At 55.7% G+C, this 24285-nt stretch overlaps 1 protein-coding gene across 5 annotated transcripts in view; it reads left to right on the top strand.

Annotated features, from left to right (window-relative positions):
* The window catches only part of STIM1 (stromal interaction molecule 1), a 109290-nt gene extending 85269 nt beyond the window's left edge, over positions 1-24021 (top strand). For 2 of the 5 annotated variants that reach the window (XM_082304684.1, XM_082304683.1), the window contains exons 9-14: positions 4132-4299; positions 6010-6110; positions 6566-6801; positions 8833-8913; positions 11976-12042; positions 23046-24021. In XM_082304684.1, coding sequence (XP_082160810.1) covers positions 4132-4299; positions 6010-6110; positions 6566-6801; positions 8833-8913; positions 11976-12042; positions 23046-23595 — 1203 coding nt within the window. In that variant the 3' untranslated portion in view covers positions 23596-24021. Of the gene's footprint in view, positions 1-4131; positions 4300-6009; positions 6111-6565; positions 6802-8832; positions 8914-11975; positions 12043-12156; positions 12376-23045 lie in introns of all 5 variants that reach the window. The other 3 variants (XM_082304686.1, XM_082304685.1, XM_082304682.1) reach the window with 2 other exon arrangements.
* The last annotated feature ends 264 nt before the right edge of the window (positions 24022-24285 follow it).

Raw genomic sequence — 24285 nt, 5'->3', positions numbered from 1 at the left:
GTTCTTTTTTCCCTTTTGTATCTATTCATGGTTTCGGGAGAGATTTAGAATGAGTTCGGTTGTGCTTATCGTGTTTTCTTGTGGGTCAGAGAGGTGTACGACAGAAATTTCCTTCCAACAGAATTTAGCACTCGATTACAATCTGTACAGCAAGGTTAGAGTTCGTATGCAAGTCTCAAAAACATTAGTTTTAAGTTTAGACTAGCAGGAAAATATGCCCCCAAGTTACATATCATAATGTAGGCCTAGACAGAATATTGTGTATAATGCTGCTGCTGGTAAAAATGAAACACGTTTGGTCCTGAAGGATACACAGAGCATTTGTAAAATAATTTGTCCTAGGTCAGAAAAAGCATTCCCAATCCTATATCTAAAAACCCTGAGACCTTTAACAAAGCTGTAGGGAAATAATGGAACTCAAGGAGGTTGCTCATGGCACCTGCCTGCAGTAAGAGAGGGCAAAGAGCGAGCGCCTGGGAATTTTACCTCAAAACTGCCCTTTGCCCAAACCTACAGAGAAAGTCCAAAAACACAATTCCAGTTGCTGCTTCCTATTTTGCCTGAGGGACGATTCTTGTCTGACTTCAATTTATAGATCAGGTTAAACTGAAATTGTGTGAGCCAGAATGGCGTGAGCCAAGCGAGTACCTTGGATATTCCAGGCCATCAGCATGTCCTCCCACCCTGACCGTGCCCAGTCTCCTATGCCACCATGGAGGATGGGGAAGAAAACGAGACAAGAATCTAGGGTTTCCGCTGACGAGGGAGAAACAAGTGTCCTGGGCCATCAGGGAAGCAGGGAGCCATGGGGCAGTGTAGCCTAGGTATGCAAACAGTCAGCAAACAGCAAATTTCCTTTCTGCCTGCAATACCAACAGCCCAGGCACCCGCAGGCGCCTGGTACAGCTTGGCTCTCGTGACCCAACATCGTTCCTCCTAGCTGGTCGTCCAGCCTCTCCGCAAAGTCACTGAGCTCCGTTTCAGGACACGCGTTGGGGCGTCCGTATTCACACACCCACAGAAATCCAGTCATTTTGTATTGTGGGCCATTAAATAAGGATGTGCAGCCTTCCTCTTGTAACCCCCAGCCCTTGTAGCTGACCTGCTTTTGGAGAAGGCAGGGTCTCATCCATTCTGCTTCCCCCTCTACTTTGCATTTGTTAAGAAACCCGAAAAGCCAGAGGTGACTTAACCGCTCTGTTGTTTCTTAGAGGCCTTCGGGAGGGATGCGTTGACAGGGTGAGTATTGGTTTTACCCACCTGACCCACACTGTGTGATTATAACACGACCACCGTCCCAGCGAGCTGTAGACCACAGATAACATTAACCAGTCACTCCCCCGACCATAAAACTCATCCGGTTTTAAGGTATTCTTGGGTCCCAGGGAATATTAAAACGAGACCTTCTTTTGCACCAGTTGATCATCACTAAAACGGTACTGGAGGGTTTGGAAGCTCCTGCTGGAGTTGGGCGTGTGAGATGGAGAAGCAGTGTATTTCTGGGACGGGACTCTCCCGTACTGAGTCGTTCATACCAACCCTCTCTCCTCAGGAGGTCCTCCTCCCCCAGCCGGGGACCCAGCCGGGGCTGCAGACCCAGAGGGCATTCCTCGCTTTATAAATTGTCGCTCTTAGTGGTCAAAATGGGATCTTAGAAATCTTAGGAGAATGCAGATGCACAAGATGACTCCCATTTGTACTGATTCCCCTGCAGAACCGAGGGGGTTTGTGTATGATGGCTCATCTCCACCACTGGTCCTTGGCTGTTGTTCTGCACTGCTTCCCTTTTCCACCGTTCCGTAAAAACGTTGTTCCTGTAAATGTTGTGAGCACTCCTCTATCCCAAATACCTAGTGGTGGATTTTCTGCCCACTTATTCTCCCTGTTCCTAAATCCCAGATGCTTGCAGATCGTGGTCAGAGTTCTGCCTGTGGTGGGAGCAGCGCCTGGTGCCGCTGGTGTCAGAGGGAAAAAAGCAGACCTTCCCGGGGTCTGCCATTCTGAATTTGTAACTTTTGGAAGGATTTAGGCAGTGTTATGCTCAACAAGGCTCAATCGCACATAAGTGATATAAGTAGTTGGCCTCTTCTGTGCAGTGCCTCCTGGCTACTTCTAGATGGACCCTGCAAATGTACTCCGGGATAAAATATGGGATTTCGAATATCTGTGTGTAACCTGCTGCTTTTGGCTTGCTAGAAATTACGCCTGTGCCAGACTTGGTGAGACGTGACTGAGTTAAATAACACGTTAAGGGAAAAGATCCAAGTTTGAGCAATCTGTTAAAAAAATGCTTATCTTCAGTCCGCTTGCGGCTGTGCTCTGTAGGAGATGAAGAGGCACCGGCACCAGGCAAGGGTGGGCGTGAGCACGGTTGTGGGAAGCGCGCGCTGGGCTTTGGGAAGGGTCTGGTGCGGAGCCCGAGCAGGGCGCTGGATGCTCCCGCGGCCTCTGTGCTTCTTAGACCCGGGCCCTAAAGAGCAGAAAGAGGAAACGGGACGGACATCACCCAGGCATCGTCCCAGTGACGCGGGCGGCCCTGGCTGCGTAGCTGGCCGTGCCGCAGCTGGGCCTTTCCCCGAGCTCCGCATCTGTTAGGAGAAGGTCGGCCTTGGTGGGCCAGGGCTTGCCGGGGCGGTGAAAGCTCTTGAAGGTGCTTAGGGTTGGCTTTTATTTTAACAGCAAGAAAGTCTGCTGTAGGGTGCATAACCACATACCTTGAAGCTCAGAGGGGGTGTGCCGTGGTTGAAGAGTAGAATCACACAATCGCTAAGGTTGGAAAGGACCTCTGGGATCACCGAGTCCAACCGTTAACCCAACTGCCAGGTCCACCTCCAAACCCTGTCCCTAAGCACCACATCCACACGGTTTGTGAACGCTTCCAGGGACTGTGACTGCACCCCTGCCCTGGGCAGCCTGGGCCAGGGCCTGACCACTCTCTCCGTGAAGAAATTTTTCCAAATATCTAATCTAAACCTCCCCTGGCACAACTTGAGTAGTCCAGTCCACCACCGCTGTGCTGGCCCTGGATCGCAGCAGCTGCGAGCTGCAATCGCCATCCTTTGGTTTCTCCAGTGTGGAACACGTTAACTTCGTGCAGGGCTTGTGTCAGGCTTCAGGTTTATTAAAGTCCCTCCACATCGGGTGTAATGGAAGAGAAGTGTTAGTTCTCGATGGTCTCTAGCACTAAATGCTTTTATGTAAGGTTTTGGTATCTTCGACTTGCTTGTCACCCACTTTCTTCTAATTTTGTAACTGCTCCCATCTCCAGCAGGATAAGTAAGAGGGTGGAGGAGACCAGACCGATGGTGTGTGGAGGAGACTGAGTGGGGATGGAAGGAGAGTCCCCCAGAAAGCTGCAGAAACTGCTGATTCCAGACGTGTTGTTTCTTTTCCTGACCCAGCAGCACATGTTTTGTGTCTAAATATTTTTATCATCTTGCTCCAGTGTGAAAGTTGTCTCTTGACAAGCTCCCTCTGCTTGGCTCAGTAGCTGCAGAGAAAAAAGGCGATTGCCTGCACAGCGTTGTCAGCGATTCTGCCTCAGGAGGGGAATCTGTGGGTTTTGCAGACCTGCAGGCAGGCAGCAAGCTTTGCAGAGCTTTCTAGAGGCTCAGATAAGCACCCTGAATATCCTTCCCTAAGTCTGATTCTCTTCTAACTTGTGCATCGTGCTGTCAGCTCTGGAGGGTTTACGTGCAGTTTGTGCCGCTGGGAGGCAGAGGAGCTGGCGTGAAGAGGTAGCCCAGGCCAGCTCTGCTTACCCTCCCCGAGAGCTGAGGTGCTGAGGCAGGACAGCGTTGTCATGGCTGGGAATTTTTGAGGAAGGAGCTCACCTTTAGGATGGAAGGAAAGCACTGTAGGGTGCTCTGGTCATCCCAGCAGCAGCCTTGTCTGCCGCATGGCTGCCCTGCCGCGCTCCTCTCTCCCTCTCGCCCGCAGTACCAGGGTGCCCCCTCTCCCCTAATGACCTCTGCTTCTGTCAGGAGTAAGATTAAGCTGCATGGAGTCTTTTTTTCTATTTTCTGGTGCCTTAAAAGTGCTGGGTTGGCAGCCAGCGGTTGGGATGACCTTGCAGGAGGGCAGGCCGTCCCCGCCGCTGCTGCAACGCCGCGTCGGCCGGTTCTCTCCCAGGTGCGGATGGCACTCAAGAACGCCGAGAAGGAGCTGGAGTCCCACTGCAGCTGGGCTGCGCCCGAGGCCCTGCAGAAGTGGCTCCAGCTGACCCACGAGGTGGAGGTCCAGTACTACAACATCAAGAAACAGAATGCGGAGAAGCAGCTGCTGGTGGCCAAGGAAGGGGTGAGAATTTCAGCGTCTTGTCCCGGGTCCTCCCCTCGCAGCCGCAGGGTTTGGGGAATGAAACCTGCAGAGTTGGTTTCTCTGCACCTTCTTTATTGCCCTTTTAATGCCTTAAATTTGCATTTTTTTAAAGTGCATTTTTTTAAAGTCGCGGTTTAACCCCAGCCAGCAGCCAAGCACCACCCGGCCGCTCGCTCACTTCCCCCTCCCGGTGGGACGGGGGAGAGAATTGGAAAGGTGAAAGTCAGAAAACTCGTGGGTTGAGATAAGAACAGTTTAATAATTGAAGTAAAATGAAATAGAATAGTAGTAGTAATAATACAGTAATAATATACAAAGCAAGAGATACACTATACGATTGCTCACCACCCGCCGACCGATGCCCAGCCCGTCCCCAAGCAGCGATCGCTGCCCCCCGGCCAACTCCCCCAGTTTCTATACTGGGCACGATGCCATATGGTATGGAATGGCCCTTTGGCAGGTCTGGGTCAGCTCTCCTGGCCGTGCCTCCTCCCAGCTCCTTGTGCACCAGGCAGCGCATGGGAAGCTGGAAAGTCCTTGACCAGTGTAAGCACTGCTGAGCAACAACTAAAACATCAGTGTGTTATCAACGTTATTCCCATCCTAAACCCAAAACACAACACTGTGCCAGCTCCTAGGAAGAAAATTAACTCTATCCTAGCTGAAACCAGGACAAGCACAAACCTTCGTAGAGGCGTAAGTAGGGTCCGAAAATGCTAACGAGCGATGGCCTCTCGGGGCGCAGCAGGCGCTGCCCTGGGCATGCCCGTCGGCTGCGCTGGCCCGTCGGCAGCGTCGGCGCCCTGGGAGGGCGCGGAGCGTGAATCGCTGCCCGCGCCCCGGCGCTCTGGGTACTCAGTAAGGAGAGGGTTTGCACCTGCTAAGCATAATCCCTGCTCCAGGTGATTTACGTGCACGGACAACAAAATTTCTAACGTGCATGCGATCTGTCGTGATGAATCATTTCTGTATTCCCAGTTGTTTCAAACTTTCTGTGCCAACCAAAAAGCGATGAGCTGCAGGGAAGCTGTTGTAACATGTATTTGTCTCTGTGGACATACACAGCAGTCAGAGCCGGCAGCACAGAAAAATTTGTCTGCCTTAATATGTTTTTATTCTGAACATTTTAACATTTCGATGGTTTTCCTTTTGCTGTGTCCGTTCTCATGTCCACGTCCTTGGTTTGTCTTTTGTAAGTCTCAAGTTAACGCCACTAGATGCATGAACCAGAGCGCTGCATGTGGAGACTTTAATTTTGAATATACACTGTGCCACAAAGGAAAGGCAAAAAAAACAACCCCAAAAGAAAAAACCTCCCCAAACCAGCAACCCTAGGGCATTAACGGTGTTTCTCTGATCGTTTACCCCCGGGAAAGACCAAACAAGGCTTTACGAGAGAGCCGTTTGCTGTATGAAGTAGCTGGTTCGGTTCCCTCCGAGTGCTGGGCAGTCAGGAGAAGGGCCAAGGAGGCGCATGACACCCGCAGCCTGCTTACTCGCTGCTGGCGAATTCCTCACCTACCGTGTTAGGAAGAATAACGTCCTTCAGCAAAAGCCCGATTCACACTATTTACATGTGTGCAGGCAGCTGCAGGGACTATTTCTGTCTCAGCCCATCCAGGATGTTCTCGTCCTGGAGGAAACATAAGGTCGTCTTCTTCCTGTGACCTTTTTCTGTTGATGTTCCAGGCTGAAAAAATCAAAAAGAAGCGAAACACCCTGTTTGGAACATTTCATGTTGCTCACAGCTCATCTCTAGATGATGTTGATCATAAAATCTTAACTGCAAAGTGAGTATCTACTTAATATCTTCCCTTATTTCTGCCTGCCTCTTTCACCCCTCTCGTGTTACGGACGCGAGCGTCCCGCAGCCCGTACAGATGCTCTTGGTCTCATTTTGCTGAACTTTTGTTCTGTTGACTTGAGTTAGCTGGGATTGGACTTGCTCCTTTTAATCAGTAACCTTTTAACTTTATCTGTGTGAAACAAGAAATCACAGTTATGCAGAGCAATTAGAAGTCCTGTCAAAATGAGGGTGCGGGAGGCTGCAGTATTCTTAAGCATTATCCCTGGGTATTTCAGTCCTTGCTGATTTTTTTTAATTCCTGTATTCCTGAAAATGGAATGAAAGATGTCTGAAGTATTAGGATAGAAAGCTGACCCACTAGACTCCCAGTTTCAGATGATGTATAGCGTGGGCTTCCTTCATTCCTTACATTTTCCCTTGTTTGAACCTTGCTTCCAGGCAAGCGCTGAGCGAAGTGACGGCCGCGCTGCGGGAGCGCCTGCATCGCTGGCAGCAGATAGAGCTGCTCTGCGGCTTCCAGATCGTCAACAACCCGGGCATCCACACCCTGGCATCAGCCCTTAACATCGACCCTAGCTGGATGGGCACCCCGCGGCCTAACCCCTCGCACTTCATCATGACTGATGACGTGGACGATTTGGACGAAGAGATCGTGTCTCCCATGTCCATACAATGTACGTAGCCCGCGTTAGCTGCGCGCGGCGAGTCTGCGTCTGCCGTGCTGCCGGGTGCTGCAGCATGGGGCAGACCTGGAACAGTAGTTCAAATGTGTTAGGAGGAATTAAGGTATCTAAGTTGTTTTTTAAATGACCAAAGACAAATTGTTAGTCGTTAAGGGTCAGCAATGTCCATAAGTGCCAACCACCACTGCTGGGGTTGCTTGGAGCCTGGTAATTCCAGCAGAACGAGTCATTTGTAGATGTTACTAGTCATCATTTAATCATATGTATGCTGTTCTGTTCAACTCGCTGAATTTAAGCATTTACAAAAAAAAAAAAAAAAAAAAACAAAACCAAAAACCAAAAGCAAAGGCAAGGGCTAGAGTCACAAAAGTGAGAAAGGGAAGTGAAATGGATTGTCCCAAGCTAGAGCACTTGTTTGGGATACAAAAGGACTTGAAGGCACCCCCTCCTCATGCACAGCTTTGGACTTGCACCTCTTGCCGCTCTGTACGGGGAGGAGCAGCCTGCTGCGGTGACGCTGCCTGCCTGCCACGGCCTGGTAAACATTTCCTGGAGCAGAGACTGGAGCCCCAAGGCCCCGTCTCCTCTGCCGGTGCTGTAGTCACCAAGGTGGGCGTTCTCCCCCTCTTTACCGGCGACCGTTCCTATACAAAGTGCATCAACTCCCGTAGGGAGGAGTGGGGCTGCTGGAGAGGGAGGTGGCTGATCCTGCTCTCATGAGCCCAGGTCTCTCGGAGGAAGGGGTTGAACTTGGGTCACCCTGTGCCTGTTACTCTCTCAATTGCTGAGCTCTTGGATTAAGCGAAGGCTGTCTCCTCCTCTGCGAAAGGTTTGTGAATCAGTCCTGACTACTGTTCCCATGTTCAACTGACCCAGATTCGGCCTTGCTTTTCTCAAAAATGCATTTTCCAAATACAGTTTCCTATCTCTAGCTGTTGCACAAGCGAACGGGAGGCCTGAAGAGCAGTTCCAGCCGCTCCGCGACAGCGGTCTCCCTGGCGCAGGCAGCAGCACGTGGCTAGAGCAGAGCTTTCTGAGCTCCGGCTGGGAGAGGGGAGCCAGTGCTGACAGCGCTAGCTGCAGCAGTCTTCTTGGTTATGTCTGATTCGGGTCGCCTTCTAGAGAGGACTTCATCAAAAGTCTATTTAACCGAGTAGGAGGTGAGGAAGAGGAACAGAAGAGTCTCGGGGCTGGCAGCGGGTGCTGCAGGAGGTGCCCAAAGGTGCCATCGCCACCCCTCCCTCGTGGTTTCAGGCTCTGGTTAGGTGCTGTGAAGGTCTGGAGGCAAGTGCGGAGGTCGGGCTCAGGGCGAGGGAGGCAGAGCACCGAGGACTTGGGTAGCCTGCAGGATGCTCAAGGCAGGAGGAACGGGGTATTTGCATGCTTCCAGGGCTCAGCAGACATGGGGGTTGGAGCTGGTGGTTTATGGGGTTGGGTGTGCATAGGGAGAGTTTAAAGCATCAAATAGATAACGGTGTCCTACTTACTAGTCTCTGTGATTATCAGTTACCATTAGAAACCAAGCTAGACAGCTCTAATGAAACACTTGCAAAGATGCGAGCTAGGTAGTAATGAGAGAGGGGTGTCTGAAGTCCCCGAGGAACACCTGAAGCACGCTCTCCGGAGGATGCGAGCTGTATGAGGCACGAGCCTTCATCCCAGATTTTAAGCCTCAGCTTCTTTGTGCCTTGCTTGAGACCCCTCGAGCGAGATTTTTGCACGTGCCGTTCCCGTCAGTCCGGTGATCGGCGGCGAGCCTGCCTGCCTGCCACAGCGCTGATCTGCCTCCCTGCGGGTGATAACTCCCTGTAGCAAGCGCTGGGCACCCAGGTTCCCAAAGCAAGGGAGTGTTTGCCTTTCCCTAGAGATTTTTCTTTCTTCGTGTACAAAAACGGCTTCAGGAGAGAAGCGCAGCGTTTTTCCTCCCCGGATGCGCTGGGGATGTTGCTGACTGCCCGTGATGATTCTCCCGGTAAATCACATTTTTCTCTCTCCCGTTCACACCCGGTTGGCCCATCCCAGATGCAGCCTGGCTTTTTGGGCGCAGGTTCAGTGACCGCTCGTCTCTGTCCTCGGAGGATCAGTCCCTCTGGAAATACCCTGGTTTGATTCTCTTCAATTATATTTTAATTTTTTGTTCTACCCTCTGCCCTTTTTCTGGACTAAAATACATACACAAATTTTCCAACTTTCTGGCACAGAAAACTAATGAATGTACCTCTCTTCACTGAGTCGTCAGCATCTTTACTAACCCCCGGGAAGAGTCTGGTGGGATGAAGAAGAATCACAGTTCGCTGTAGTTCTCACGTGCTCTTGGGTTTTGCTTTTTAAAAAAAATGCAGTTATGAAATCCAGAAGGTTGGTTTTACTTGTTTTTACCCCTGAGGTGGAGATAAGGATTCAGGCTAGGCCAGGCAGAGGTGATAACCTTCCCTTTCCCATCCCACCTCCTTCTCCACGCAGGCTTTGCTCGCAGCCCCTCCGCTGCCGGCCGACCCCGATCCTCCCCCCTGTGCCTTTCTTCCCTCGGCACCCTTAAATAAACTGAGCGGTGCCACCTATTACGCTAATCCGTCCCCCGGTGCTCTGGTGTCGGGGCCGTGGGGACGGCACGCTCAGCCCCAGGGACGCCGAGCCTCCTGTTCTCGGCTGGAAGCCTTCCCTTCGCAGAGCGCTGCCCAACGCCGGCCATCGTGGGCCGGGGGAGGACGAGCGTGTGCCGCAGCAGGCCAGGCTGTGCGCCGGCGTTGGTCAGGGCCGGCACGGTGGTGGTCTTCCTCAAGGTGATGAGCAGGTTATCTGGCTCGTGTTGATAAAACGTGCAGTGTCTGGAGCGAAACGATATTTGTGGGAAGTGAAGGTCCGCTGGGGCTGTGCAAGGTGAGGCCTCAGCCTTTGGTCCTGTGCTTATCGCAGGGTAAATCACGCAAAAGGAGAGCGCAGAGGTGTAAGGTGTCAGGTCGGTAAATGAAGAGTGGAACACCACTTAAAAAAAAAAGCGAACCCCTTAGGGAAAAAAGCGTGGCCCGAGAGAAAAAGAAACCTGTAGCAGAACCGCATAACCCCCAGTCAGTTATTCTGCAGAGCTTGGATCCCCGTTAGCCCCCAAACTGAGGCTCCTCTTCAAAACCGCATCCCTGCCAGCAGCAGGCAGGGATCCGCGGTGCTGCTCCCGTCGGGTCCGTGCTGCCTTAGGTGGCGGCGTTGCTGCTGCAGAGGCACAGCGGGAGAGCTGGAGCAGCCTCCAGTTCTGCCCATCAACACTCTCCCCCTCGCCTCCTCGGATCAGTTTTTTGCAGTCCCCACTGGAGCAAGGGATTTTTCCCACCCTGTCTCTGTGTGACTCGATTTCGCTTAATTTCAGCTCTGGAGCTGCTAAGAGAGAAAAAGTCTTGAAATAGAAAGTGGATGGTGTAACGAGCTCCAGCGAAAGGTTCGTAGATGGGCGGTGTAGTCAAGCAAGAAGTAGCAAACCTGAGCGGTGGGACCCTGTGAGAGAAACTGTGATTGACCTCGGGGATGTGGAAACAGCAAAGTTGCCTGAGTTATTCTTGCTTGTTCCTTCTTCCACTTGAAATCCGTCCCAGCAGTGATCCTTCAGTACCCGAGTTGTTGATGAGCTGCAGAGATTCATGTTTCCGAGTTGTATGTTTTTATAGCAGCGATTTGCTGGTTCTTCGATTCCCGAAGGAGCTCTCCTTCTACTCCATTTCTTACCTTTCCTCTCTGTCCACCTTTTTAACTATTTTTACATTCATTTCTTATGCATATAAGAAATCCTGAACAGTCCTGAACACCTTATCTCCTGCAAAAGAAGGAACATCTTGTATGGAAATTATAGCTGGTGGATTAAATACAGCCAGCCTGGCTGGCTGCCGGAGGGCGATGCAGCCCAGTGCATCCTTAGTTTGCCACGTGTAACGCTCTGCCCGATCGAAAGGAGCGTGCAGAAATCTCCGTGCGGGCGAAGGTGCCTCCCTCCGCCTCTCCGAAGGCGACCCTCCGGCCCCAGCTCCGGCTGTAGGTGTGGGGCAGAGACAGTGTAGGCTCGGTGCGGAGACAGCTGGCTGAGCTCTCTGGCCTCTGCTACCTGGCGGGTAAGGCTACGTGGCCAGAAAGAGCCTTATGATTTGTAAAAGCTGTTAATTAGCTGCTGAGAGTGCACTGAAGGAGGCAGCCCAGTTTGTTTCTCCAAACCAAGATGAATTTGCAATTAGAGGAAAATATTTTTCAAATTGACCGTCTCTTGCAGCAGTCAGCTAATTACCAAACAGACTGGAAACAGATGATACCACTTTTGGGCCAGAGCTGTAATTTCAGGCACGGACTGATGACGAAAGCCTGTGCCTACCCAATCAATATCACAGTTACTACACGTCTGCCGCAGGTACTACACGTCTGCCACGTGTCCCAGCCGTTCTGCCCTGCAGAAGGGTACAAGGCTGGGAGGTTTCTGCGTCTTCGTAGAAGCTTTCCTGCGCCCGAACACAGAGTGCAGCTGTACTTCTCTGCTTTCAGTCCCGCTCTCCTGCGCCTTGCTCCAGGAGTTGCACTGGGACGACGATGCTGGAAGCAGGAGCGGAGCTGAGCTCTGGGAGTGGAGCTCACCTCGCCGGCTTTAGGTGCCTACGTCTGAACGGATCACCAGAGGCTCCTTTTTTAGGCTGTGTAGGGAAATAGTACTACCAAGGCATGAAGCGTCTGAGCGATTTGGATGTCTGTGTCAGGATGAGATGAATCATGCCCTGAAAGTACTGGCTTCTTCACGTTTACTATAAAGGGAGCCTGGGTGGTAGCTCTGATGTAAGGCTGGGTAGGATGAATCATGCAGCCAGTTTCTGCTTCAAGCAAGATGATCAGATAAGGTGTTCAGAAAGCACCTATACCAGGAATGTCAAGCGTAGTTTTTCATGGGCTGGGCATTAATCTAGCATGTTAAGCAGTAGCACCAGCTTAATGCTGCTTCTGCATTAAACCGGCGTAACTTATAGCACAAGGCGGGATGGCTGCAGTGGCCCGAGCAAGCGTCCCGGTGACAGGAGGCATGGTGCTGCGGTGGCATAGCCCTGGCGTGGGTGGCAGCTTTATCGCGGTGCCTCCTGGCTGATTGGATGTGCGGTCTCTTCCCAGCTGCCTTCAGCGTTCTCCCCTTTCTCTCATTACAGCTCCTGCCTTGCCCAGCACAGTTCGCCAGCGCCTGGTGGACCCACAGCACGCCCACGGATCTCAGAGGTTGGTAGAGAGTTATGTGCAAGGCCAGAATGAGTCGGGCCAACCTGCCCATTACCGGGCAGGCAGAGTCTCTCTCCGTCGAATGCACAGCCTCTCCTCTGGACAATCTTTCAGTTCCGACCTTCCCGGCACCAGCCCATCATCTGCTGCCACCACCACCTCTTCCACCTCTTGCTCCTCATCCACCACCACTGCATCTGCTCCTGCTTGCCATGTCCACCCTATCTGTTGCCACCACACCACCTCCTCTTATTTCCTTCAGATGGACTCCATCCCTGATCTGCCCCCTCCTGATGTCACCTCTGGAGTTCGCTGTCGCACTGAGAGCTTTGGGTATATTGCTGTTTCTTTTCTAGCTCCCTCTTGCCTGCTGTGTCTCAGAGCTGATGCTTGCTCGCGTGCTCTTTCTCCTAGATTCCTTGTGCCCTTTTCTTTTGGGCCTTCGTTTCATTTTTTATCCACACGTTTGTTTCTTCAACCGCTCTCCCGTGCCAGTGGACCCTCTAAGGAGTGCTCCACGGTCCATTCCCATACCTGCGAACTCAGTGGGTGCTGTTGTTTAACTGTAGCTAAGCAAATGAGAATTCCTGGGCGCTTGGTTATCGCTAAATAAGTCAATCTTTCACTTGGGTGACGCACCTGTGAGAACAAAGGTAACACAACTAATCAAACAAACACTGACCTTATTTGAAGCCTTGACTTATTTGGGGTCTTCACAAGCGAATTGCAAAGGAAACACGATGGGTAGGTGATGTCAGGTAGTGGTTGATGCTGCCGGAGGGTTTGAAATCTGTGCTGTTTTTAAGAGGTGGCAAAAAGCAGCATTCAGGAATTTTGTGTTTCAGAGTGGCTCTCTACCTCTGTTTCGGTAGGGGATGAGGCACGGCTGTGTCTGGCTAAGGAACATCTGAATAATGAGGAGGGAGTTGGAGCTTCGCATTGCTGGATCGCTGGCTTTAACTTGGGCCTTTTCAGCAGTAACAGCCAGCAAGCGATGGCTCTTTGGAGACCCATGTATGATGGGATGCAAGGGACTGGTTATCATCCACATCCCTAAATCCCTGACCTCTCCTGATTCCCCGTGCTGGCGTTAGAGAGGCAAAGGACTGGCTGGGCCTTAGATGCCAGAATCCTGTCTGGTCTGACCGGGGTGCTGCGAGGGGGCCTCCGGCAGCCGTCCCGAGGTCGGAAATGTTCTGTGCCCCAAGCAGAGGATCGCGTTCCTGGGGCAGCCCCGGGTGGCTTTCTTCCCAACAAGGTCCACGGGCAGCAGTCCTTGGAGGCCCTCGCTCCACGTGGGTCACGGAGGCACCCAGCTCCAGAGCGCTGTTTGAGCCCGCGTCCCTTCGATGCTTGATTGAAACCCGCGGCTGCGGTGCGAGGCGGGTGGGTGGTTTGCGTGGTCTCTAGTCGAGGGGCGTTGCAGGCGCTCGGCGCGGAGACGTGGGTGCTGAAGCAGGCAGTGGAAGGGCTGTGATGGGCCATCAGGGAGCCGCCTGTGACTGTGGCCAAGTCATTTCATCGCTCTGTTCTGCGCTTTCTCCTTGGTGAAATTAATAATAGCCTCTTTATCCTCAGGGTTAGGTAACAGACTTCTGGGAAAAGGCTGGAAGTCTCTCAGTGAGGAAGGCGGTAGGGGCAATGTCCTTTCACGTTTATTTATTCAAGCAGGACAACATTCCAAGTCACCCCATCTTCATTCGTCCCGGCACGTTGTACCATTATTCCTTTATCTGTAGGTACCTCTGCCCTTAGGCGTAGGTTCTCTCCTGACATCATGTACACGGTCTCTGTTTTGGATGTCTCACCCCCTCGCTAATTTGTGTGTCTCAAAGCCGGGGCGCCCGCGGGACCAGCGCATCCCTGGGCCCAGGCTGCGAGAAGCCGCGCGTGTAAAGCCCCGAGCACCCCAGGCAGATCGTGGGTTCCGGAGGATCGGGGCGAGGGGAGATTACCGCACCTGCTCCACAATGGACAATTAAAGAGCAACATCTTGGTTAATTTAGTAATGTTTGTTTTGGGATTACGAGAAGCAGCATAATTAAAATCTAGATTAATTACTGCCAATTTGAGCTCAGTTGCAGCTGTCCCAGTTTGACTGATAAAAGCTGGGAACGCTTCTGGTAACATCGCACAGTCCCTGTTTACCATCGACCTTCCTGCCTCTGTAGAAAGGAGGGCTTGTCCTGGGAGCTCGAAGGCTGATGTACTGTTTCAAAAATAGCTGTATAAACATGATTTTTTTTTCAGCTGAGGCCTGTGATACACTTAATTGCTGACCAGGTTGAAGTCTCAGTCCTGCAGGCTCCCCTGGGAGTGGCAGAGGGAGACGCGGTGTGACTTTGGGATCCCAATGAGAAAAGGCAGCGGTGCTGAGAGGTCACTAGGAGAGAATAACGGGGGTCTCCTTGTTCCCCACGGGCACTTAGTAGCTTGTCAGAACCTAATTGGTCACCCTTCGCTGGAAGGCAGGACTGTTTTCCCCCTGTTCCCATAGCAAAGAGCAGCTGTTGATGCAGGATAATTGATTTAGCAATGGAGTTTTGCAGAGTAAGAACTTTCCACCTAAGATTTGCTTCAGCTACACAATAGCAGACGACTCCAAAACCCATGCTCATCCATTCTCTGTTCATTTCAGAAAACAGAAATGAAGAATTGGGTGCCCAAATGTGTTCTTATTTCGTTGCTTTTAATTTTTTGTCAAACTGCATCATTAGCAGATCCTGCTTAGATGCATCTCTAAAAACACTGCCCCGAAAGCATGCCACAGCACACGCCAAGGTATTGCTCTTTCTCTTTTATACGACCAGTCTTGGAGGCCTTTACATACATCCCTCGAGCTCCACAGCCTCCCAAAGAGGCATGCAGAACAGATGGGGAAGCTGAGGCTGAGAAAGGCCTTCCAGGGAGTCATTGCCAAGGACGAAAACGGAACCCAAAAAATTCCTGGCTCCCTTGGTAGGAGGAGAGTGCTACCTTGAGGGCTTTGGGCTGCTGGATCGCTTTAGCCTCTCGTATCCAGCAGATGCCAATGTTGGCGAGACCTCCCAAGAGAAATCGTCTCAAACAAGCCGTTCCCCCAGAGAAGGGCTCGGGGATCGCTCCTCTCCGTGCAAGCTGTATACGGTGCTAAAGTCTGCTGGGGGTTGACCTGGTAGGACCTTCTCTCCGGGCAAGGCCAGCGCGTGGCCGGTGGTTGCTTTCATGAACTCCTCACTCTTTGCTTCTCTTTTGCAATTGGCTTCAGAGGATCCGGTGCAAATAAGGTCAGAGCTGTTCTGATTTTGAAGGCTGATGTGTGTTTTTTAATGTTAATGAAGGGGACTGGGTGTCCCTGGGGGGGAGAGGGGTTGGAGGGTGCTGTGTGCACAGAGGTTTCTGCTGCCAGTGCCTGCTTCAGGTGGTACCCGTGGATAAACCTGGTGGAGATGGGAGCGTAGGACCAAATCCCCACGCTGGTGGCCCTTTCCCAGCGGGGAAGGGAGGTGGCAGGCAAAGCCAAAGGAGAGTGTCAGTAATGCAGTGAAAGGAGTAACTCACAGCTCTTACAGAACGGAAGGGAAGAAGTCACGGCTGGGCGTGCGCGGTGGAGGCCGTTTCTAAGCCCCTGACTGTGCCACGCTGAGCACAGCAGAGTAACTCAGCCGCACAGCAAATTTGGTTCTGCCTGAGGGGAAGCCTTTGCTGCCCTGGTGCCACGTGCGAGCTAGGTATATAACGTATAGCCTTGCGGCTGTGGGCGCTCTTGGTCGAGGGCAGGGAGTGGTCGAGGCAGCAGGGTCTGCGTGAGGCTGGTAGAGCAAGCCCTGCTTTAGCGTCAGACGTCCCTGAGCCGCTCCTGAGCTGTCCTACAGCCCGAGTCCCGGATCGTGCAGGCAGCCGGAGCCCAGCAGGAGAGAGCGCTCAACGGGCTGCAGAGGAGAAAGAAATATTTATTCTGTATCACCCTCCTGCCCTCTCCTCTCTTTCTCCACCGCTTTCTTTACTCCATGCTTTGCTCTCTGCTTCTTTTATTTGCAAAGTCAGTCCATTCCCATTTTCGCGCCCTCTCTCATTCACCCCGGTCGGCTCGGATTCTTGGAGTGGCTCGGTAGGAAGCGCAGGTGAAAGCAGATAAAACAGCAGCAACACACGCATCCTGCCTTCATGCAGGTTAACGCCATCAGCTTCAGTCTTCGCAGATTGTAAGCGTGCCCAACTACACCGCAAAAGCGGTGAGCCCTGCGGCAGCGCGGTTGGGATCGAGAAACGTGCTGTCTTAAGTGAGGCTGCCAGGTATTTTCATGTTCAATTGGCGGGCTGAGGTTTTCAGGAGGGATGAACGTTCGGTAGTTCCTGCTGCACCCCAGAAGCGCTTTCTCTGAAGGCACCTTCCCGTGATGCTATGGAGGCTGGCTGTGCCCTGGGCCAGCGTTTCCTCTTGGAAGTGTGCCGTACCCATTCAGGAGCATAAGCCTCATGAAGATGAGCAGGATATAGGCCAGCCCTTTCTGGCTGAGCCTCGCCCAAGGTGACCAGCAATATCCTGGCCATGTTCTCCCCTCCCCTCTTGTCCTGGCCCTGGGCTCGGGAGCATCCCCTCCTCCTTGCTCTCTCTGACAAAGCCAGCTGCATCCAGGGAGTCGCGGCCCTGCGGACGCACACCTCCCGTCGTGCGCTCACCCGTGGGAACCTCCAGAACGGATTATTTTGGGCTGTGGAAAGTCCCAGCAAAAGTTTCCGGCTGCTGCCCTTGGATGCCACCATGGGGACTCAGGAGGTCCCTCTGCAAGTGCCTGCACGTCCTGGCCCGTCGGGGTGGGTTAATGGCCCAGCCGGCCCCTGGGGTCGTCCCCGGCTGCTGCCCAGCGTGGTGAGCGCTCTGCTATGTGCCGGCCCGTCATGCCTGCCTCTTCGGCTGCTGTGAGTTGAACCGCAGCTTTGCGGAGCGGCGTGGGGGCTGCCGCACCATCGGGATATTTGAAAAGCGTGTGCTCGTAGGCTGTTTTGCCTCATCAGCTCCTTCAGCCCCCCTCTGTACGGCAAGCCAGCGTGCCCAGGGAGAAAAAATTGTGGGCCAAGGTTGGACCAAACGCGACACCCAGCGCGGTGCCGGCCATCCGCTCCGGGGCCGGCGTCCCCAGGGAACAGCAGCGACAGCCGCGCCTGCGATGGGGAGGCGGACCCCACAAACCGAGCACCAACCCCCCCATGCCCAGGGACCCTCTGCGGCCGTGAGAGCGGTCCCGGCAGGAGACGGGGCGGCCGTGGTGCACACCGAGGACCCGCCGCGAGCAGCTGTCCGAGGATCAGGTTCCCAGCGTCTGCGCTCAGGGGAAGAAAATGCTCCTGGACCGGAGGATGTTTCTCCATCTGCTGTCGTCATTTTCTCCACGCGCTGCCATAGCCGCGGGTTTGCTTTTGTCTCTTCTGGATTTAAAAACCGTGCAGGACCTTGTGAGAGAGGGGGAGAGGCTCGCCGGGCGGCCTCCGACCTAATGGGCATTTGCAGATCTCAGCAGGGAGAAAACTCACCTTCACAAATCAGGCATTTTTTAAGTAAGTCACCTCAGTTAAAACAAATATTTTTGCTGTATTTGCTATTATCTCAGGTTTTTTTTAAAGGATTTATTTTCACTGACCCCCACCCAGATGCGTTTGTGGTTATGGCAGCCAGTAGAGAGTTTGGGTTGATTTTTACCACAAAAGAATATTCCTCAGTGGAGTTACGACGTTGAATTTCAAGGGAGCAGGCGTTACTGTCTAAACCTGCCTTTACTGGCCACGGCGCACTGCGTCTGCACGATGCTCAACCACTTCGTCGGGTGAACGTCAGCAGCGGGTGCTCTGCTCTGGCACTGCGGTCCGAAGGGACGTCGCTCAGTGGCTGTTTGCCGAGCCCAGCCGAGCCCAGTTTCCAGGCAAAGCTTGTGAGCAAAGGCGGTGACCCCGGCACGGGGGAAGTGGTGGTCCGACCCCACCATAGCGGCACACCAACCCGACGGGATCAGCTGGAATGAGTCCGGAGCGGGCGCTGCGGACCTGCCCGCGCTGCCTGGAGGTGGTCCTGCCTGCCCCTGGTCCTGGCTCAGATCAGCGGCGTTGCCAGGCCAAGGTTTTGCCCTGCTGCCTCGCCCGTGTGCCCATACGGTGCTGGCTGAGCAGAGGCTGGATGGAGCCTTTTCCCCTGAACTCAACTCTGCAGCCAGCGGGGACGGGCAGCCTGTGCGGGCAGCGGGGACGATGGAGAGAGGATGCAGAATGAAGCCCCAGTTGTCGAAGAGGTGGCAGTCACCGACCTGCTCCTCCACCTGGATGTGCACAAGTCCATGGGGCCAGATGGGATCCACCCGAGGATACGGAGGGAGCTGGCAGAGGAGCTGGCCAAGCCACTCCCCATCATTTATCAGCAGTCCCGGCTCACTGGGGAGGCCCCAGGTGACTGGAGGTTAGCAAATGTGGTGCCCCTCTACAAGAAGGGTCTGAAGGAGGATCCGGGGAACTACAGGCCTGTCAGCCTGGCCTCGGTGCCGGGGAAGGTCACGGAGCAGATCATCCTGAGTGCCATCACACGGCACGTGCGGGACAACCGGGGGATCGGGCTCAGCCAGCACGGGTTTATGAAAGGGAAGGTCCTGCTTGACCAACCTGGCCTCCTTCTATGACAAGGTGACCGCGCAGCGGATGAGGGGAAGGCTGTGGATGGTGTCTACTTGGACTTAAATGAGGCCTTTGACACTGTCTCCCACAGCATTCTGCTGGAGAAGCTGGCTGCTCACGGCTTGGCTGGGTGCACTCTGCGCTGGGTTAAAAACTGGCTGGCGGCCGAGCCCAGAGCGTGGTGGTGAATGGAGTCACATCCAGTTGGCGGCCGGTCACCAGTGGTGTCCCCAGGGCTCGGTGCTGGGGCCGGTCCTGTTCAACATCTTCATCGCTGATCGGGACGAGGGGATGGAGGGCACCCTCAGCCAGTTTGCAGGGGACACCCAGTCGGGCGGGAGCGTTGGTCTGCTGGGGGGCAGGAGGCTCTGCAGAGGGCCCTGGCCAGGCCGGGGCGATGGGCCCAGGCCCCGGGGTGAGGGTCAGCAAGGCTCAGGGCCGGGTCCTGCCCTGGGGGCACAGCAACCCCAGGCACCGCTGCAGGCGTGGGGAGGAGCGGCTGGGAGCTGCCCGGCGGGAAAGGGCCTGGGGGTGCTGGTCGACAGCCGCTGGACATGAGCCAGCAGGGTGCCCAGGTGGCCAAGAGGGCCAGTGGCACCCTGGCTTGTGTCAGGACCGGTGTGGCCAGCAGGAGCAGGGCAGGGATGGTCCCCCTGTGCTGGGCACTGGTGAGGCCGCCCCTCGAGTGCTGTGCTCAGCGCGGGGCCCCGCACCCCAAGGCGGCCATGGAGGGGCTGGAGCGTGGCCAGAGCAGGGCAGCGAGGCTGGGGCAGGGGCTGGAGCACAAGGCTGGGGAGGGGCGGCTGGGGGAGCTGGGGGGGCTCAGCCTGGAGAAGAGGAGGCTGAGGGGAGCCCTCCTCGCTCTCTGCAACGGCCTGAAAGGAGGCTGGAGCCGGGGGGGTCGGTCTCTGCTCCCCAGGAACAAGCGATGGGACGAGAGGGAACGGCCTCAAGCTGCGCCAGGGCAGGGTTGGGTTGGGTATGGGGAAAAACTTCTTCCCCCAAAGGGCTGTCAGGGCCTGGCCCAGGCTGCCCAGGGCAGGGGCTGAGTCCCCATCCCTGGGGGGATTTAAAAGCCGGGGAGATGTGGTGCTTGGGGCCATGGTTTAGTGGTGGCCTTGGCAGTGCTGGGTTAACGGTTGGACTCGATGATCTTAAGGGTCTTTTCCAACCTTAATGATTCTATGATGGGCAGTGGGGACGGCCAGGCCATGCAGGCAGCAGGGGCCCACATGAAGCCAGGGACAGCTCAGAAGATGCAGCTTCTGCAGCAGCCTCGCTCCCTCTCCTGGGTGTGCTGGGACCGAGCGCTGGCCGGGAGGACGCACCGGCCACTGCCTCCCCTTGCTCGGCGTGCGTCTGCAGGGCTGGTGCCAAACCACGTGGCCAACGTCTGCTTTGTTTTTGTGGAAAGGGGACTCTTTCCAGGTATTTGTGGAGGAAATAAACCTCTGAAAGCACGTGTTCGGCACCAGCTCACCCTCGCAGCATCTGTCTGGACGGCAGCTCAGCTCATGCACGCGATGGCTTCTGCCACCCTTTCTTGAGAGAGGTGACACAACGAGCGGCCTGGCAGAAATTCCCCAGCAGAAATCCCCCCTCTGCAGGTGTGTTAAGTGCCGACGTGGACAAGAAACGTTCAGGAAGAGCATGAGACTCCTAACTTTCTTAAAGGAAAGGAGTTGAGTTGTTGCAATTGCAGTTACGTCTTTTCTGCATTTACTAGCAGCAGCCTGGGGTCTCAGGCCCCCCCGGGTTGTGTGGGTGCCATCGGTGTCCACCTTTTGGAAGATGGCTCCAAAATACTCCCCCTTTCAGCGCCATCAAGTTTTATTGATGCTGCTGTTCCCGAAGCTGCCTGCCCGTGACCCAGCCCCAGTTATCCCAGTGAAAGCTGTGGGCCACGAGCCGTGACCGTGGCCGCCTGCGGAGCCGCGGTATCTGCTGGTGGCGCTGGGGAACCGGGAGCGCCCGTGGCTCCATACGGTGCGTTTCGTCGCAGTTGTCTCCCTTGGACGGCCTCCAAGATGCTCACTCAGAATAGCTGGGGATTTCACACCATCCAAATTGTTCAGTTCCTGTTCTCCCCTGCCTGCTGCTAACCTTGAGGATGTGGCTCTCCGTCGCTCGGATGTCAGACGGGCTCAGTTGTGTGTGCGCGAAAGGCAAGGACTATTCCAGCAATGCCTGGGGCTATTTTCTTCTTGTTAAAATAAGAGATGAGGCAGTCTCCACAGCTGGGCTCTCACAGCAGATCTTGGGCTGTATCCTAACCATCCATGAGGTTGTTTAATGCTCCTTTCCTCCATATAGTCCTATGGAGCTGTTAAACGAGGGCCCAAGTTTATTCAGTGGGTTTTGTTAAAAAATACCCTTGTTAGCATTACGGAGGGCAATGATCTGAGGAGAATCTTCCCTGCCTTTTACAAGCACCTCGTGCTCGTACAGTCGTACTGGGTGACTTTGTGGTCTGTTGCTGCAGTCGCGAGCACCTGCCCTGAGGCCTCCTCCTGCGCCAGCTCTGTAGCGAGGGCGTCCTCTCTCCTCTTGCCTCTCTCTTGCTGCTTCCAAACGCCAATGTTATTTGTGCTGGTATCGTAAAAGGGGCACTAGGGGCTCTTCCCGCGCTGGGCTGGGCAGGTTTGGTGCTGAGCGCGGCAGGGCTAAGCAGGGCACGGTGCCCCACGGCCTGGGGCTCGGCTGCGCGGGGGGTCTGCGCCGGGAGCAGAGAGCACAGGGGCAGCAGGGGCCGAGGAGCCGGTGAGCACCTCCCCTCTCTCTTCTCACACCCTTTCGCTTCTCCTCTTTGCTCCTTTTCTCTCCATTCGCCTTTCCCATCCTGTACTTCTTGCCTCCAGCTGGCGCAGACCCTGAGGAAGAGGCAGTGCCAGGTCCCCCCGCCGCCCCCGTCCCTCCCTGTCTGTGCCTGCCTTGCCGGGCAGGAGGGATCGCCGCGCGGCGGCCGAGTCCCGAGGCCGGCGTTACAGTAGGTGGTAGCAAGAGCAGCGTGGCTCTTTGTGCGGCTGCACGGGCACGCTCACAGGTTTCGGCAGGGACCGTGGGGATGTCAGGCTGGGATACAGCAGCGTTGCACCCGTCTGGGCGATCCCGGCTGGAAGGAGTAAGCTGTGACTTTCCCTTTCTCCCTTCCTCCTACCTCCCACTCTCCGCTTCAGAAAGGATCCGGGAGCTACTCAGGCTGGCGCAGCAACGCTCTAACGCCTTTTGCAGTCGCCAGCAGGCACCAGGCTGGGGGCACAAACCGCTGTGCAGCAGAGGGTCTGCAGGCAGCCGCCGCGGGCAGCCGCGTGGCAGGAGCGCGCTCGGGCATGGCTTCGCGCGGGAAAGCCGAACCTCTAATTCCTCCCTCCGGGATTAGAGGTTTGCACCAGCTGACCCAGAAAAAGGGGGAACCGGTCGCTCCGGCGCTTTCTGTCCCGGAGCTGCGGTCAGGCCTCAGCCTCGCAGCTCGTCGGGGAAGCGGGCGCACGCACACATGGATGCGAGCTGAGCAAGCGCAGAGGAACCCTCCGGTGAAGTTGCCCCCCATCCTGCTGCTGGAGGGGCATCGGCTCTCGCAGCAGCACGGGGGGCCGGGGCGAGCTGTGCAATGCTCCGAGCTCCCTGGCCCAGCTTCCACTGGGATCCATGGGAAAGAAGTGGGCTGGCAGGGTCATTTTTCAGGGAGTGGGAGGGAGCTGCTGGCTCTGAGCAGAGCCCAGCAGCAGCGGCCAGCCCTGCTGCGCTGGCTGAGGGCCCCTGATGGCCACCGGAGCCACGGCCAGTGCCTTTGGACCCACGAGCTCGGGGCTGGGCGCTTGCTGCTGCCTCATGGATCGGGGCCTCGATCCCTCTGGTTCTGCCTCCATGTACAGTGCTTCCTTCCAGCTCCCCACGGCGCTGGACCGAGCGGCGTCGGTGCTAGCAGCGAGCTGACCTGCAGCCTGTGCTGGGAGAGGGGCTGCGCTTGCAGGGGGGCAGCGAGCAGCCCTGCCTGCCTGCCTGCCCGCCCGCAGCGGGGGGCCGCTTTGCCCTGTGTGTCGTTGGCACCGGGCCGGACGAGCCCCCCGTCCCCGGGGGTGCCCACCGCAGTCGCCCTGCTGGCGCTCGTACGGAGGAGCAGAACCAGCAGGCGAGGCGGCGGGAGCGGGGCGGGCGTCTGCCCCGCTCCTGCTCCCCAGGGGCTCGCTGCAAGCCGCTGGTGCAGGACGGGGCTGCCCCGAGGGGTTCCCCTGCCCTGCCGTCCCGCTGGCCGCCCTCAGCTGCTGCATCCGTGTGTGCGCGCGGGCTCGGGCGCGCATCCCCGGGCTGCCGGGCCGGCGGCGCTAACGACCTCTCTCTCCCCTCCGCCCTCTCCACCCCAGAGACTTAACTCGCTGCGACTCCGACTCCTCCATCCCGCACCTGAGCGACCACCAGCGTATCCCCAGCTCTGCGCCCAAGCTGCTGGCTGCCCGGCCCAACCTGCTGACCAGGTCCATCGAGGAGGCTGCTCCCGGCCACCCTGCCATCGGCGCGCCCACCCCCAACGGCGGCAGCAGGCACACGGAGGCCTCCGCCCTGGGGGCTTTGCCGGAGCGGCTGCCCGAGAGCCCCATGGTGATGAAGAAGATGATGATGGTGAACCACGGCATGGAGAAGTCCTCCAGCCTGGGGGAGATCAGCCACCCGACAGCCGGCAAGCACAGCCACTCGGATTCCTCCCGCTCCCACAGCCCCAGCTCCACCGACCCCGACACCCCCTCCCCCATCTCTGACTGCCGGCCCAGCGGCACCAAGAGCACCCGCATCCCGCAGCTGGCTGCCAAGAAGAGCCCGGGGGACGAGGACAGCAGCTTGACAGGCGATGAGGTTGACCTCGGCCAGAGCAAGAAAAAGTTCCCCCTAAAGATCTTCAAGAAGCCCAAGAAGTAGAGAGAGGAGGGGGGGAAGAGGAAACCCACCCAGGAGCGCGACCCGCTGGGACCGGGGGGCGGCCGTGCATCGGGAACGCAGCGCACCCGCCCGTCCCGGACCCCGCGGGCTCGGGTGCTGGCCAGCACCCGCTGCCCTCCCCTCCGCACCCTCCGTTTCTGAGTCACCTCACCCAACACCGGCAGCGGGAGGAGCTATTTAAACTTATTTATTTCCTGATCTCTCAGAAAAAAAAAGAAGACGACCGCTCCCCCTGAAGAGAACAGCCGCCCTTCTCCCCTTCCAACTGCTGCAGTCCCTGGCTTTGCTGTGCATGGCTTCCAGTTACTCCTGCCTCTGCTCAGCCACACGGCATTTGGGTTTGGTTTCAATGTGGTTTTATTTTTTTATTTTATTTTTTATTATTATTATTATTATTTTCCGGTTCTTCTGCCTCTTCCAACTTTTGCACAGGCTGTATGGAAGGTCGGGGTGGTGGGAGCCCGCTGGGGAGCGCGTGGAGCGGGGCCGGCTGCTCCCCGAGGAGGCAGCGCGCTCCCCGCTCGCCTCCCGGGGTGACTCAGGTGCGGGCGTTCGGGCGAGCTGCCTCGCGGACGTCGCAGCAGTTTTCTCCTCATTTCTATGAGTCACTTTTCTCCACCCCGGCCCCCGTCGCTGTGACGGTTGGGAGGGGGAATCCCTGTTTGTGCG

The sequence above is a fragment of the Platalea leucorodia genome, assembly GCF_965183815.1.
Source record: "Platalea leucorodia genome assembly, chromosome: 2".
Classification (NCBI taxonomy): Eukaryota; Metazoa; Chordata; class Aves; order Pelecaniformes; family Threskiornithidae; genus Platalea; species Platalea leucorodia.
This window is presented reverse-complemented; position numbering and strand designations above follow the sequence as displayed.